The sequence below is a fragment of the Neoarius graeffei genome, chromosome 20 (genome assembly GCF_027579695.1).
Source record: "Neoarius graeffei isolate fNeoGra1 chromosome 20, fNeoGra1.pri, whole genome shotgun sequence".
In the NCBI taxonomy this organism is placed as follows: Eukaryota; Metazoa; Chordata; class Actinopteri; order Siluriformes; family Ariidae; genus Neoarius; species Neoarius graeffei.
The window spans coordinates 46,819,482-46,836,070 of record NC_083588.1 but is presented as its reverse complement, the minus strand read 5'-3'; the positions used below and the strand labels follow the sequence as shown (position 1 = coordinate 46,836,070).

Genomic DNA, 16,589 nt, shown 5'->3' with positions numbered 1-16,589 from the left:
AGCAGCTATCCATGGCGGCGATGAACTTTGGTTTGGCGTTGGTATAGAGGTGTCGGAGCAGGACCAGAATTTGGCTATAAATACGGGGAGAAATGGACCAGGAGCTCATTTGGAATCGAGCTGCCGTTGAGTTCAGACCTCATCTATATCGAATTTGCTCAAAGTTACAGTAAAACTGTATCACCATGGATGCTGAGAGACTTGCTATGATTGGTGCTAAACCAACTTTATACCCCCGCCGAGCCAAAGCCCGCATGCGCAGAACGCCACTATACCAACGCTCGCGTCACCGCTAAACCAACGCTCGCTACCGCTAAATCAACGCTAAAGCAACGCCGGCTTCAGCGGTGCACCGCTAAGCCAACGCCCGTGTTTTCGATTTTTTTCCCATTTTGTGCGCGGTGACGAGCGTTGTCGAAATTCGCCCCCCCCCCCCCCCCCCCCCCCCCACTGTTCAAGGAACGCTCCAGCAAAGTTCGGGCGGTGTGACCGGGGCCTTATATTTTCTTCAGCAGATCCAGTGAATTACTAACAAATAGCTGAACTACGTTAGAATGTGTGACATTTGTGTCCATGTAATTAACACACTTGTGGCTGTAGGGACAGGGTTTACACATTATTGCACAGCCTGGAAGGGTGATGCTTGAAATGTTCCTCTCTACTCTGATAGATAGCATCAACATGCTCGCTCTGTTTTGCGACTCTCTGTCTGTTGCCCATGGCTGTGCGTGTGTATGTGTACTGAGTGGGTACACCTCAAGGCCACATCATGTCACTGTTGTATTTACTCGTTAAATATTATTTCGCAGATCTGACTAGATTCTTCCGTTACTCATATGAGAAGTTAGGTGGCTCGTGCCAAGACACATCAGCGCGTGCGTTTCCCAACATCTGTGGTCTCTTTGACCCCCAGTGGATTGACCACATACACATCCAGCCTCTTAGGGCCGTGTAATAAAGATGGAAAGAAATGACTTGGTGATGAAGGACAGAGAAAGCTGGACATGGTTAAATGAGGGGTTAAGAGTCAGATAAAAGATGGACTAAGAAGGCACTGAAAGATGAAGAAGCTGAATAATGCAAGACAGAGACACAAGCAAGGGTCGACTGCATGTGTTGTTGTTTACATACATTTTGAATCCAAATTACTTGGATTCTGCTTCAGTCTGTCCAAGCAATATTACTTTAGTTTAGCTTTGTGAGGATGCCTTCCATTGGACACAAAGACATGATAAAGGTGTCTTCACCAGACATTAATGAGGTATCTATATCTCATCTCATCTCATTATCTCTAGCCGCTTTATCCTGTTCTACAGGGTCGCAGGCAAGCTGGAGCCTATCCCAGCTGACTACGGGCGAAAGGCGGGGTACACCCTGGACAAGTCGCCAGGTCATCACAGGGCTGACACAGAGACACAGACAACCATTCACACTCACATTCACACCTACGGTCAATTTAGAGTCACCAGTTAACCTAACCTGCATGTCTTTGGACTGTGGGGGAAACCGGAGCACCCGGAGGAAACCCACACGGACACGGGGAGAACATGCAAACTCCACACAGAAAGGCCCTCGCCGGCCACGGGGCTCGAACCCAAACCTTCTTGCTGTGAGGCGACAGCACTAACCACTACACCACTGTGCCGCCCAGGTATCTATATATTGGCTAAAATTAAAGGGTTTTTTGTTTGTTTGTTTGTTTGTTTGTTTGTTTGTTTGTTTGTTTGTTTGTTTTAAACCCACCCATCTCAGCAACATGATGAAATCCCTTTTCTCTTTCAGTGTTGCTAAGAACTTTTTCTCACACAGATTTTTTTTCTCCTAAATTTGGTCACGTACCAATTCCTACCCATTTGTCCTTTGTCACATGACACATCACATGATATCATCCCTTCCACCCAGAAAGCATGGGAAATTTTACTCTCTTGGACTCCTGGCCACAGCTAATAAGGCAAATACTTTTTGTTGCACCACATGGGAGCCCAGTGTTGATAATTCTTTGGGAAAACTTTTGAAAGAGCATTATCATGCTAATTATAGATATTGCCCTGTGATGACCTGGCGACTTGTCCAGGGTGTACCCCGCCTTTCGCCCGTAGTCCGCTGGGATAGGCTCCAGCTTGCCTGCAACCCTGTAGAACAGGATAAAACGGCTAGAGATAATGAGATGAGATGAGATTATAGATATCAGACTAACCAGCTAATCTGAGTCTGTGAATATTTCTCAGACATTGCTTTGCAAAGACAGTGGCACGGTGGTGTAGTGGTTAGCACTGTTGCCTCACAGCAAGAAGGTACGGGTTCAAGCCTAGCGGCCAACAGGGGCCTTTCTGTGCGGAGTTTGCATGTTCTCCCCGTGTCCGTGTGGGTTTCCTCCAGGTGCTCCGGTTTCCCCCACAGTCCAAAGACATGCAGATTAGGCTAACTGGTGGCTCTAAATTGACCGTAGGTGTGAATGTGAGTGTGAATGGTTGTTGTCTCTATGGCCAAGTTTACATTAGACCGTATCAGTGGATCGTCAGATTAATGTTTTTAAAACGATTAGTGTGCACACAGCAACACCAATACACGATTCGCGTGCACACAGCAACACCAATACACGGATACACTCAGCTCCGCAGGCATCCTGCGCTCCAAATCACTCCGCCCTGAACAGCGAGTGCCCTCTGGAGGGTGCGCACTCCGGCCTTGCGCAGCTCACAGAGCGCGCGAGTGTAGTGCACAAGCAGTGATTCGGGACTGAGCCGCTGTGTGTGTGATCTCAGCGCATATCACTTACCACTTGCAAGTGGAAGGATGGCAAGCCTAAAGACAATCATAACTACACAATGGGCAGTATTTGCATCAGTATTTGCAGTATTTTCATACTTTTATACTCTTTAATGAAAGGTGATACAAGGCGGAAGTCCGCGCCGTTTTTCAGCAGTCGCGTCACATGACCAACGCCAGCGAATCAGGAAGGTGGATGTCACAGTGACGTTGTCCAATGAGACGCCAGCTAGAGCTCAGCACAAGCGTATCCGCGTATTCTCAATGTTTACACAGCACCGGACCACACACGATCTGGATTGAATACGTGGACCCTGGCGGATTCCCGTTTCCCGGCATTTCCAGGCAGTTTAATGTAAACGGACAGTGCATCCGCGAAGAAAACGAGACAGATACGGTCTAATGTAAACTTGGCCTATGTGTCAGCCCTGTGATGATCTGGAGACTTATCCAGGGTGTATCCCGCCTCTCACCCATAGTCAGCTGGGATAGGCTCCAGCTTGCCTGCGACCCTGCACAGGATAAGCGGTAACGGATAATGCATGGATGGATGTTTTGTAAAGACATCATTTTTCTTTTAAGATTGCTGCAAGTCATGGTTTATAATTTTGACATGATTTTGAATCTGTTGTTTCTGGTTGGTTGCACCATAGCCAATCAGAATGCCTTGCTCAGAAATGTGAAAGCTGTCAGCGAATTTTATTAGCTTTGGTCGTAGCATCATGATGAAGCAAAGTGGCTTCTAACAGGTTTATTCTATGATGATACAATCGACCAGCAGCTTAATTGCCTTTCTGGTGTGCTTAAACGGTGAACAATGTCAAAATGACAACTGCTATGGTATTATACAAGACATTTAAAATGAATGTGGACTAAAAAAGAATGTACATTATTATTTAACCAAAAGTGGATGCATTACACCCATATGTGGTTCTTCTCCAAACCGGTGTCACAATGTTGAAAGTCCACAATTGTGTAGAATGTCTTTATGTTCTGCAGCATTACAATTTCCCTTCCCAAGAACTAAAGGATCCAGTGTAAACATGTTCCAGCATGACAAAATCCCTGTGCTCAAAGCATGGTCCATGATGATGTGGCTTGCAGAGGTTGGTGTTGAAGAACACGAGTACAGAGCCCTGACCTCAAGCCAGCTAAATACTTCTGGTATGAACTGGAACACCAAGTACATGCCAGGCCAAGTCAAACAACATCAGGGCCTGATCTCACTAATGCTCTTGTGACTTAATGAGAACCAATCCCCACAGCTACAGTCCAAAATTTAGTGGAAAACCTTTCCAGAAGGGTAGAAGTTATTATAACAGTAAAGGGGGGACTAAATCCAAATGGGGAATGAGATGTTCAACAAGCACATACAAACCTAATGGTCAGGTGTCCACAAACTTTTGTCTATATAGTGTATATTTAAAGATGAAGGCATATTGGGATTGTCTCAAATTTGATTAATAACACTGTTGTTGCAGGCTGATTGCACTCCAGCCAACAGGGTTCAATAAAGAACGTCAGTAAATTGTACTTCTGATGATTGTAAGCTGATGACATTGGATGGCTTATGCTTATAATTATTATAAGCAGTCACTTATCTCATCCACTTTATCAATTCTTCTGGCTTCTTATCGCCAACCAATTTCCTCCCTAATTTTTCTAAATTTCTCTTCACCATGTCTTAAAGGAAAAGTCCACCGTACTTCCATAATGAAATATGCTCTTATCTGAATTGAGACGAGCTGCTCCGTACCTCTCCGAGCTTTGCGCGACCTCCCAGTCAGTCAGACGCAGTCAGACGCACTGTCACTCCTGTTAGCAATGTAGCTAGGCTCAGTATGGCCAATGGTATTTTTTGGGGCTGTAGTTAGACGCGACCAAACTCTTCCGCGTTTTTCCTGTTTACATAGGTTTATATGACCAGTGATATGAAACAAGTTCAGTTACACAAATTGAAACGTAGCGATTTTCTATGCTATGGAAAGTCCGCACTATAATGACAGGCGTACTAACACCTTCTGTGCGCTTTGGCAGCGCATTGATATCTGAGCTCCGTATCAATGCGCTGCCGAAGCGCGCAGAAGGTGTTTGGTCGCATCTAACTACAGCCCCAAAAAATACCATTGGCCATACTGAGCCTAGCTACATTGCTAACAGGAGTGACAGCGCGTCTGACTGCGTCTGACTGACTGGGAGGTCGTGCAAAGCTCTGAGAGGTATGGAGCAGCTCGTCTCAATTCAGATAAGAGCATATTTCATTATGGAAGTACAGTGGACTGTTCCTTTAAGATCAAGAAAAGTCAGATTATTCAACCAGCATCTGCAGCCAGATTCTGACTTTGCTCTGGACTCCAAACCACAATTGTTTGTCATAGCACAGCACATCCTGTGCTATGCTAATAATAAGATTTAGAGATGAAACAGCATGAAAAATTCATGGATTGATAACTATACAGCCGAATATCATTGTTTCAGTATACCATTCTCGTTTTACATTGTCAGAAGAATGACAATAAGTGACATATAACACTGCAGTGAGTATTAAATTGATCCTGGGTTATAGACAGACCCTTAATAGATACTCATACTGTAAGAACAGATGAACTTGTGAAACCTGGATACAAGCTTAGAGGAGAACATCTGTGAGCGCACTAAGGTGAAAAAGCAGCTCTGGCAGATCTTACCGATTTGTTCAGGCACGTGGAGCTGAGTTTGGGTCTGTGTGTGAGCCTCAGCTTGTGTCTGCAGCTGCTGCTGCTCCTGAAGGCTCTGGCTGTCCACAGAGATGCCACTGTCGCTGTGGAGCTTCTCTCCTTCCGGAGACGGAGATGTCTGATTGGCCGTGGCTGCTCGGTTGTTGGCTGCCTGTTTGTTCTGCTTGCAGCTGTTCCATCTGAGATACACACACAATCACGCATATAAAGGAGGGAAAGGAAGGAGAAAGAAACGGAACGAGAAAATTTTAAATAAATTGAGTGAATTAAGTTTAATCCTGGCGGCACGGTGGTGTAGTGGTTAGCGCTGTCGCCTCACAGCAAGAAGGTCCTGGGTTCGAGCCCCGGGGCTGGCGAGGGCCTTTCTGTGTGGAGTTTGCATGTTCTCCCCGTGTCCGCGTGGGTTTCCTCCGGGTGCTCCGGTTTCCCCCACAGTCCAAAGACATGCAGGTTAGGTTAACTGGTGACTCTAAATTGACCGTAGGTGTGAGTGTGAATGGTTGTCTGTGTCTATGTGTCAGCCCTGTGATGACCTGGCGACTTGTCCAGGGTGTACCCCGCCTTTCGCCCGTAGTCAGCTGGGATAGGCTCCAGCTTGCCTGCGACCCTGTAGAAGGATAAAGCGGCTAGAGATAACGAGATGAGATGAGAAGTTTAATCCTTAGTTTTAAAGCTAGACTGCTTTTCAGATTTTTCAAGTTTAGGTCATAAAAATAATTTTCCCTGACACCCAATTATTTTTGTTTCGTGGACCAAAAGCGACTGAAATCAAATCATGGCCTTCCAATTTTATTTATTTAATTTTTTTTAAATAGAAAAATTAATGAATTTAGGGTCATATGGCCCTAAATTCTCCACTATTTTTTCCTGCTTCACCATAACCCAATACAAGATACTATGTCATGCATTACGTGGTGGGCTTTCCCCATTTGCGCAAGGCATTCTGGGATACAAATTTGAAACAGAAGCAAAAAATGGAGGACATGAGTGTGCGAATGAAACATGAAAGACCGACTACAGTAACGGAAAGCGAGAAGAAAAGACGTTATGTTGCTAAGGAAAGGAAACGCAGGACCAAACTAATAAATATCTGCGGTCAGCGAGCGCCTCGGTGTGATCAGCTGTTCGTTTAGTGACAGAATGATGGAACTGTCAGTGCATGGTCAAAGATAAATCTGCACATGCGCACACGGACTTCCTCTGTCTGCTTGACTGCGCAAAGCGAGCGATTTCCTGCACATTATTTGCTCAGGAATCCCCTCAAATTAAATAACTTCCCAGCCACAGAGTGGCCTGATATTTTGTGAGATATTACAGAAATAAACATGCATCACAATTCAGAGGGAACTAAATTTCACCGATTTTATGAAATCGAAAGGCCGTCTAGTTTTAAGTGTCCGTTTAGCTTATTATTTAGTTTTCTTACCACTACTTATTTTGGATTTGTCAATATTTAATTTGTACTTTTTGTCAGTTTTTATCTTAAATCCTAATTATTGATTTTTATACATAGAGTATTTGACAAACCTTAATTTACAGTATACTTGTACTATGACTTTTTATGTTTGCTTGCTTTTTATTCATGATATGGGAACTATTTTTTTGTCCTTTCATATGTAAATATTCATGGAAAGACCCAAAGGGTATATTTCATGACAGTTTATTTCTTTGTTTGTAGCTGTATTGTATTTATTTATTAGATGTTTATTTTTATTCTTTAATATTCTTATACATGGGGCGGCATGGTGGTGTAGTGGTTAGCGCTGTCGCCTCACAGCAAGAAGGTCCGGGTTCGAGCCCCGTGGCCGGTGAGGGCCTTTCTGTGTGGAGTTTGCATGTTCTCCCCGTGTCCGCGTGGGTTTCCTCCGGGTGCTCCGGTTTCCCCCACAGTCCAAAGACATGCAGGTTAGGTTAACTGGTGACTCTAAATTGACCGTAGGTGTGATTGTGAGTGTGAATGGTTGTTTGTCTCTATGTGTCAGCCCTGTGATGACCTGGCGACTTGTCCAGGGTGTACCCTGCCTTTCGCCCGTAGTCAGCTGGGATAGGCTCCAGCTTGCTTGCGACCCTGTAGAAGGATAAAGCGGCTAGAGATAATGAGATGAGATGAGATTCTTATACATACTGTATGTCACAGAAATTAATTTCTTCTTTTATTGTGGCATTCAATGATTCATTCATTCATTTGCAGTTTTTGTAGTGCAGGAAATTTAAACCTTAAATCCCTACTTTACCTAAAGATTTTCAAATAAACACTGACATGACAACAGAGAAAAATTATGTAACATGACAAAAGACATGCCTTGTCTTTTGACACATACATAACACCTATATAATGGCTATACAAAGGTATACGTGTCTATACACTCACTAGCCATTTTATTAGGAACACCCATCCACCTGCTGTTTTATGCAGTTCTCTAATCAGCCAGTCCCTTGACAGCAGCACAATATGTCAAATCATGCAGATACAAATCACGAGCTTCGGTTAATGTTCACTTCAAACATCAGAATGGAAAAAAATTGTGATCTCTGTGACTTTCACTGTGGCATGGGTGTTGGTGCCAGATGGACTATTTCAGAAACTGCTGATCTCCTGGGGTTTTTACAAACAACAGTCTCTGGAGTTTACACAAAATGGTTCAAAAAACAAAAAACACTGCATGAGCGACAGTTCTGTGGGTGGAAATGTCTTGTTGATGAGAGGTCAGAGGAAAATGGCCAGATTGGTTTGAGCTACCAGGAAGGATATAGTAACTCATAGCAATGCTTTACAACCGTGGTGAGCAGAAAAGCATCTCAGCATGCAACAGCAGAAGACCACACTGTGTTCTACTCCTACAACCAAGAACAGGAATCTTAAGGTGATGATACACGGGTAACTTTTTGGGCAACGCTGCTGGGCAGTGTTGCCGGCAACGGGCAACCAGGTGAGACACAGGGCAACTAATTAGGGCAACAGACAATTGGCAACAACCAATCAGATAATAGCAACTCACAAAAAAAAAAATCATGAGCTACCCATCACTTTTAACTTGACGCAAGAGAGCTAACGTTCTCCCTACATAGCTAGCGATAACTTTCAGCTAAGTATGTTAGCAAAAAACACCACTAGTTAGCTAAATCCCATTCAATCTCTATGGAGCGGTGATTAGCTAATGGCAGTTTACACTTTAGCACAAAAAATAGATGTCTGTCAGTTTTCTAAGCATTTGATGAGGTAAATTTACCACTTTGGGTTTACACATAACAACTAACTGGCATAAAAAGATATACATTCTCTCTCTTTTTCTTCGCTGGTGAGACGCCGCTATCTTTGTTGAAAATTTCAGAAGCTCTCAGGTGGTCATGTGATTCACTGCTAGCATTCTGATTGGATGATCTTAAAAAGTTGCCCAAAATGATCAAAATCGTTCAGATAGAAATTATGCTGCCCAATCTCAATGGGAAAGTGTCGAAGCACAATTGCCCAGCAACATTGCCCAAAAAGTTGCCCCATGTACCATCACGTTTAGAATCAGGAACCAGTAGCCAGTAACCGTAATGTTTCGTGTAACTTGGAATTATTATTATTATTATTATTATTATTATTATTAAAGGTCAACCCATGAAGCTGTAAAAATGAAATCATAAAAGTGTCTGTAGATGTATCAGTGATATACTAATCCCTTGTTTTTCATTCTGTATCTCATTAATTTCTTCGTCCTTCCCTCACCTCTTGAAGACAATGTACGCGAGCAGGCCGATGAGCACAGCTGCCAGGGTGGAGCAGTAGATGGGGATGAGGTTCTCATTGAGACCACTGCCGATGAAGCGAGGTGAGGTCGGCTTGGCTGTGGTGCTCTCCTCATCCGGGCCAGGGCTTCTCAGACTGTTCCACAGGAAATCAGGAGAAGCGCTGGGAGATGTCACGGTGGGAGCCAGCGGATCTGTGGGAGGAGAAGAGAGATGAAATAAGGAGTAAGATTCAAATCCACTCTCAGATCTGAGTCTAGCTGCAGGTTTGAACTTTCAGAGTGTGAATTAATTGTCATGATTTGTTTTAATAAATGGTGCTGTAGGTCCAGGTTAAAGCCTTTTCTTACCACTGCCATTTTCTCACTTCCTATCTTTATTGATTTAATGCATAATTAATACAAGGGCAGACATCACACATCCTGTCCTCTCTTTTATCATACCTTATCTTACACATACACCGACACTTTTCTGTGTTGTTTTCCACGTGGAAGAACATTCTGGAATGTTTCCTTGCAAAGATTGAACAGGTTTTTCTCAGAAGACTGTTATGCCTTCATCGAGACTCTAGGACATGGTGTAATCTACAAGCAGAGATGATTTTACACAGCACAGCAGTTTGGAAAGTTTCACGATGTACAATATATTTAGTCACAGATGAGAAAATTCCTCCATATGCAGTAGCTGAAATCTATTTTAGGCCTTTGCAGCTTCACACACACACGTTTCCTTATCTCAAGAAAACCGCTCGACACACAGCCATCTTAAGTCAAAGTGTATCGACCACACGCCACCAAGAGTCACCGTTTTGTCAGCAGTGCACTGTCTGTCTCTCCTTATCGCTCTTTCTCACTCTGCTTCTTCCTGTTACCTGCCATCAGTGTCTCTTTTTTCTCCTTCTCGCCCCTCCTTCTCTGGTCCTCTCTCTTTCTTTTGCTCCTTTACTAACCTCATTAAATATTTTTGCTTCATTACATCTCTGAACTGCTCACTGTCCAATTTCTGTTCATAATATGAGGGTAAGGGGATTTTTTTTTTTTAGCAGATCAGTGATAGAATTTGAACTCAACCCAATTACTGTGTGATATTACATTATACTGCACTATAATTGCATTTGAATTACATTTGTGAGCAGGATAAATGTTCAGGAAGGAACCTTATTATAGAACAGAGGGCTTCAAAGGGTTCTTCAACTGAGCTGGATTTATAGTAAACCCTTTATATCCCTTTTATAGTAACACAAAAACCTGATTTTTAAAGTTTTTTTAAATGGCGGATTTTGGTTATACAGATTGCTATTTGGGTTGAATTTCATAACACAAAGCTACACTGCAAAAAATAAAAATCTTAGGAAGTTTATTTGTCTATTTTCAAGTCAAAACATCTAGCCACCCTTATTATAAGACATAATTGCCCAACAAGCAAAACCTCATTTAGCTAGAAAGGCTAGTTTTTAGACAGTCCATCTTGAAAATCTTGTATAGACAAAATGTCTTGAAAAAGTCTTATTTGGAGCACCTTTGAAAATAAAACAAGGTTTTTTTTTAAAACAAGTAAGTACATTTTGGACATTTGTCAAATGCAGTTCATCTTGTTTCAAGAAAAAAAAACAAAGTATGCTTGTTTTGGGAATAAATGAACTTTACTGAAATCTTTGAATTTTTCATTACAATTCAACTCCACCTTACAGATCCTAAGTTTACTGCGACTGTTTTCTCAGTCATTCAGTGTGAGCTCCTTCTAGATGCTGTACATACTCTAGACCAGACAAATGCCTTCAAAAAGGCTATGAGTGAGTGGAGGGCGTTTTAGTGAGGTCTTTTTGGAATGCTGGGAGTTAAGTTCAGTGGTTTTTTTTTGGTTTTTTTTTTTGTTTTTTTGTTTTTTTGTGCCTGATCTTGTAAACCCCTCGTACACATGAATAGTCAGTGCCCCCAAAATGCACTGTTGCTTTGGCGTTGTGTAAGCACTGTAAGTCAAAATGCGTAGACTTTTTTTTTTGGTGCCTGAGGTCCTGGGGAAGTGGAATCTTAAGAGATGTTTTAATGTTTGAATGTTGAAATGGGAAAAAAAAAATAAACTTGTTGCAATGCTACACATGTCGTCAACTTGATTCAAGATAGTCTCTGGTCTCATATCTAGAGTATTTTACTAATTACAGGTCACAAAAGGAGAATCTTTTAAGCTAGCAATGCTTAGTTGTAGAATTTAACAATCCTAATATTAGTATATTTATCTTAAATTCAGTTTTTACTACTAAGACTTTGTCATGAATATAAGTGAAATACCCTTAAAATGAAATAAATAAAAATGACTTGAATGGCTAAATGTAAGAAGTACGATCTTGTTATAAGAACTATTTTGATTATTTTGAGTTAATCAGATCTCGCATAATAAGTTCCCCAATCTTATTTTGGAATTATTTCATCTAAAAACAGGTTAGATTTTTCATCTTACTTTAAGAAATCTTACCAAGTCAAATTTGACTAGTTCCACTGGCAGATTTTTTTCACCTGATTCAAGCAAATATGCTTTGTTTCAATCTTTTATTTCTTATTTTGGAAAGGCCATTTTTTGCAGTGTAAATTCTATTTTGTTGTTGTTGTTGTTTTCCACTTAATTGTTTTTTTTCACTAATGATTTAAGGATAGTTTTCTTTTTTCAGCAGGAGGCAAGTTGACTAGCCGTTAATTATCCATCTTTCTATTTTATCCAAGGTTAGAGATAAAAACAGGCTTGGGTATTGTAGTATATGCTGCCAGAGTTGGCTCCTGTGATTCCCTGTAAGAAATGCGAGCTAGTTTACTAGCAGTTATAAAAGTTCTCAAATAGATAAAGCAATAGCAAAACATTTTGTGGATAGAAACACACAAATACAGTTTTGGTCACAAGTTTACATACAGTGGCATGAATGTCATCTTGGATATGAATGCCATGGCAATATTTGGGCTTTCAGTAATTTCTTTGAACTGTTTTTTTTTTTTTCTGTGCCAGAAGGATTGTACAGCATACATCTTTAATTAAAAAAAAGAACACTAGAATTTGGTGCGCACGTTTTAATTTTCTTTGGGTTTTCTGAAATCAACGGGTCAAAATTTTACATACATTCACTTAAATTATGAATTCACAGGTGATGAAACTCCCAAAATGTCTTTTATCTTGCCAAGGCCAAAGTCTCTTAACTTCCTGTTAGTGATCATGATTGACTACAGCTGGTATCTTCTCTGTGCCTTCATAAAAAGGGTTTGTTTACAGCACTCATTGGATTGACCAACACACAATACAGTGGGAAAGTCCAAGGAACTCAGTGAAGATTTGTATGTATAATTTTGACCCTGTGTTGATTTCAGAAAACCCAAAGAAAATTACAACTTTTCTCAAGAAACTCAAAAAAAAGAAAGTTACAGGAACGAGCAGTTTCTACTTCCATGAAGGCTTGCGGGAAAGGCGACACTGGCACAAAGGACACTTTGATTGAACATGAGAGCATACTGGACACCATGAGTTGCTTCATGATGTGTTTAGAGCATTCATTCATTTATTCCATTGTCTTGATTAAATTATTTATCTTGCTCAATGTTGTTGTAGTTTAAAATACTGGCAGAATAGGTTCATTAAGAAATATCACAGGTCAATAAAAATTGATTACGACTGCAGGAATACAGGAATACAAATACATAATACAGCTAAAGGTTTGTGGCTAATGAAAGAAATTTGTAATGCCACAGCATACAGTCACTATGTTTACATGCACAAAATATTCCAGTTTATGCACTTATTCTGAAAAATACAATATTCCTATTAAACTGTTTACATTAGACTGTTTACATGGCGGGGCAGCACGGTGTTGCAGTGGTTAGCACTGTCACCTCACAGCAAGAAGGTTCTGGGTTTGAGCCCAGTGGCCAAAAGGGCCTTTCTGTATGGAGTTTGCATGTTCTCCCCGTGTCTGTGTGGGTTTCCTCCAGGTGCTCCGGTTTCCCCCACAGTCCAAAGACATGCAGGTTAGGTTAACTGGTGGCTCTAAATTGACCGTACTGTAGGTGTGAATGTGAGTGTGAATAGTTGTTTGTCTCTGTGTGTCAGCCCTACGATGATCTGGCGACTTGTCCAGGGTGTGCCCTGCCTCTCGCCCATAGTCAGCTGGGATAGGCTCCAGCTTGCCCGTGACCCTGCACAGGATAAGCGGTAATGGATGGATGGATGGATGTTTACATGGCTAATGGAAATTAATATTCCACTAATATTCACTTTGGAAATCAATTTTACCTTTTATATTTTTACTTTTTACTCTTTTATTGTAAATTTGTATCCTTTATCATGTTCTCTATTTTATTGCTCTGTAAAGCACTTTGAGCTGCCTTAGTGTATGAAACGTGCTATACAAATAAAGCTGCCTTGCCTTGTCTAATATTCCCGTTTACATGCAGTCATGCATACTCCGATTCAGGTTCAATGTCCCCATGCTGGTTTGGTTCCAATGCACAGACCTGTCCATTAACAGACAAATGGCCGTATGTCACAAACTTTCATTAAAACCCCAACTGAGACACATATTCCAAATGCGCTGAATACATGTCTAAAGACCGCTCCTGAAACCTGAATGATATCAGCATATCCACATGTTAATCTGGATGCGAAATTCAGAATATCCAAACAGAATATGATGTTGATATGACCTGTATCAAATTCCCAAAGTTGTCATATTTGGAATAATAGTGGAATGCTAGTGTGCATGGAAATGTTTGGAATGACATCCGAGACAATTGTGTTCTTCCAACTTTGTGGTAACAGTTTGGGGAAGAACCACATATGGATGTGATGGTCATGTGACCACAAAACTTTGGGCCATATAGTCAAGTCAAGTTTATTTGTATAGCGCTTTGCCACAAAGCAGTTTTACAGAATTTGAACGACTTAAAATATGAGCTAATTTTATCCCTAATCTATCCCCAATGAGCAAGCCTGTGGCGACGGTGGCAAGGAAAAACTCCCTCAGACGACATGAGCAAGAAACCTTGAGAGGAACCAGACTCAAAAGGGAACCCATCCTCATTTGGGCAACAACAGACAACATGACTATAACATTAACAGTCCTAACATAAAGTATAGTGTATGTGAGACACATGTCAGCTAGATTACTACCAGTTTACAAGCCAGTAACCATGTCTGGGATGGACATGTGGGCTTTTATAATTGATCTATTCCTATATCTCAGGAGAAATATAGGAATTCTAGGCCATTCTTTGGCATTCCAAAAAAGTCATTAAACAATTCAACAGTCATTTTCTAACTAGTTTATTATTACATTTTCATGAGTAAATAAAAGCTTGGTCTACAAAAAAATTAAACAGCTCCTCTTTTTTTTAAAGGCCAAACCAGAATGGTTTGAGTAAAAACCCATTAAATTCTCTCTTTTTTTTTTAATTCCTCCTCTTTCATGCTCAGCTCGACATTTTCAGGATTCATTGCCAACTTTTTAAGTGCTTGTTAACCGTGTGTCCCTTTTAATGAGCAGGCTTTATATTCACCTCTTTACAGCTCTTCTTACCAGGAAGGGTCTGAGGGCCACAACCCTTATAATGCACTCTTTATCTGCCAGAAAGGGTGGTCTGTATCTACGCATCTCTCTCCCTCTCTCTCTCTCTCTCTCACACACACACACAGACTCACTGTCCCTCTCACTCTGTCTCACTCTGTGTGTGTGTGTGTGTGTGAATGCGATAAGAGTGTAATGAAGCGGATAGAGCGAGAGGACAGAGGGAGGGGGAACGGGTGAAGGAGTAAATGAACAGAGGCGCTGCTGTTAAGTGTTCTGATTAGCTGCAGTAATTACGCTGCAGCAGGCATTTAACACACACACACACACACGTAGACTCTCTCACAAAGTCTCAGTGATTCATGCATCAGCCGCACTGTCTGCTTAGGCTGAAAGAGAGACTGAAGTGAGGATAGAAAAGACAAAAAGAAAGAAGCACTCAATGGAAAGAGGGATAGACAGGAAGTGAGAGTGCTTCACCGATCACTGGAAACAATAGAGCCAAAAAAGAAATATGAAGTGTCTAGAAAAATGGAGGGGACAAAAGTAGAATGAAAATAAAACAGGCAAAGTGAACGTAGCGAGGGGTTCAGTCATGAGCGTAGCAGAGAGACGCAATGTCATGGCTAAAATAACTCGAACACCACATCACACTACAGTGACTGATGTGAATTTCACACAAACACACATTAATAATAGCATGAGCTCAAAAGTAGCATCTTTACTTTCTGTGTTCGTTCAATAAGCTCGAGTGAAAGTTTATACGTAAGACGTGTGTGTGTGCGTGTGTGTGCATACATGTGTGTATGCAGCAGTAATGGCCGCTGATAGAGGTCACAGATTGAAACCTGATGCTAAGAGAGAAACTCCAGCAGCTGTATCGACCCTGCAGAGTGAACAACTCAGCACATCTCTCTCTCTCTCTCTCTCTCTCTATCTATCTATCTATCTATCTATCTTTTTTAAGTCTCACTCCTGTTTTCCTCTTATTCACCTTTTCTATAATTGAGTCCGTGCCTTTTTTCACCAGGTTCATAAATCTCGTCTAAATTTAGATCATTTACTTTCATTTCTACAGTCATGTGTAGTTAATTAATACAGTAAATAAATCCCATAGTCATTCTGTATCAGAAATTAACCAAATTGGTTCTACTGGGAATTTCCGACTCTTACGCCGAACAAAATGGCATCTCAGCAAGTGAAAATATCTTGAATCTAGTTGTAGTCAAATGTATCTACTACAGTATGTCCTATTATAAGATTACAATAAACCAAATATAAGAGTATTAAACCTATTTCTAGTCATATTTTATTATTTTTAAACATTAGATTTTATTCTACTGGTAGATACTTTGCTTCTTTCTCAAAACGAATGGATAAAATTAGCAAAAATAACAACAATATAATAAAAATAATCTGCCAATAGAAGAAGAAATTATGAAGCTTAAAATATAGTCAAATATGTGTAGAAATATGTTTACTAATCTTACTTTCTTTAGTATAATCTTAAAATAGGAAATGCTATAAGAATATTTTTATTATATTCACTTGCCAAGATGTCATTTTTGCAGTACTGGAAAATAAATGAAAGGAAATACCGAGGTGACAGAGAATAATGTCTTATAGTACAAGCATTTGAATGTAAAAATGGTTGTTTTACTACTAGTTTAGTGTACGTGGTCAGCTGTAGGGTTAAAATAAACAGAGCAAATAGAGCTTTGGGTGTGTCAGGAGTCAATAAGTGTGCTCAGGAAAGTGGAATTAAACTTTTAAATTAAATAAAAGAATGTAGGAGGAGATAGATGAGAGACTGCCAGAGGGGACTAAAG

General features: G+C 40.9%; 1 protein-coding gene across 1 annotated transcript in view; it reads right to left on the bottom strand.

Moving 5' to 3' along the window:
- ngfra (nerve growth factor receptor a (TNFR superfamily, member 16)) overlaps positions 1-16,589 on the bottom strand; it is a 102,091-nt gene that overhangs the window by 35,086 nt on the left and 50,416 nt on the right. Inside the window, exons 4-5 of the mRNA XM_060901836.1 lie at positions 9,202-9,415; positions 5,457-5,665 (exon numbers count right to left, since the gene is read on the bottom strand). Coding sequence (XP_060757819.1) covers positions 5,457-5,665; positions 9,202-9,415 — 423 coding nt within the window. The remainder of the gene's footprint in view (positions 1-5,456; positions 5,666-9,201; positions 9,416-16,589) is intronic.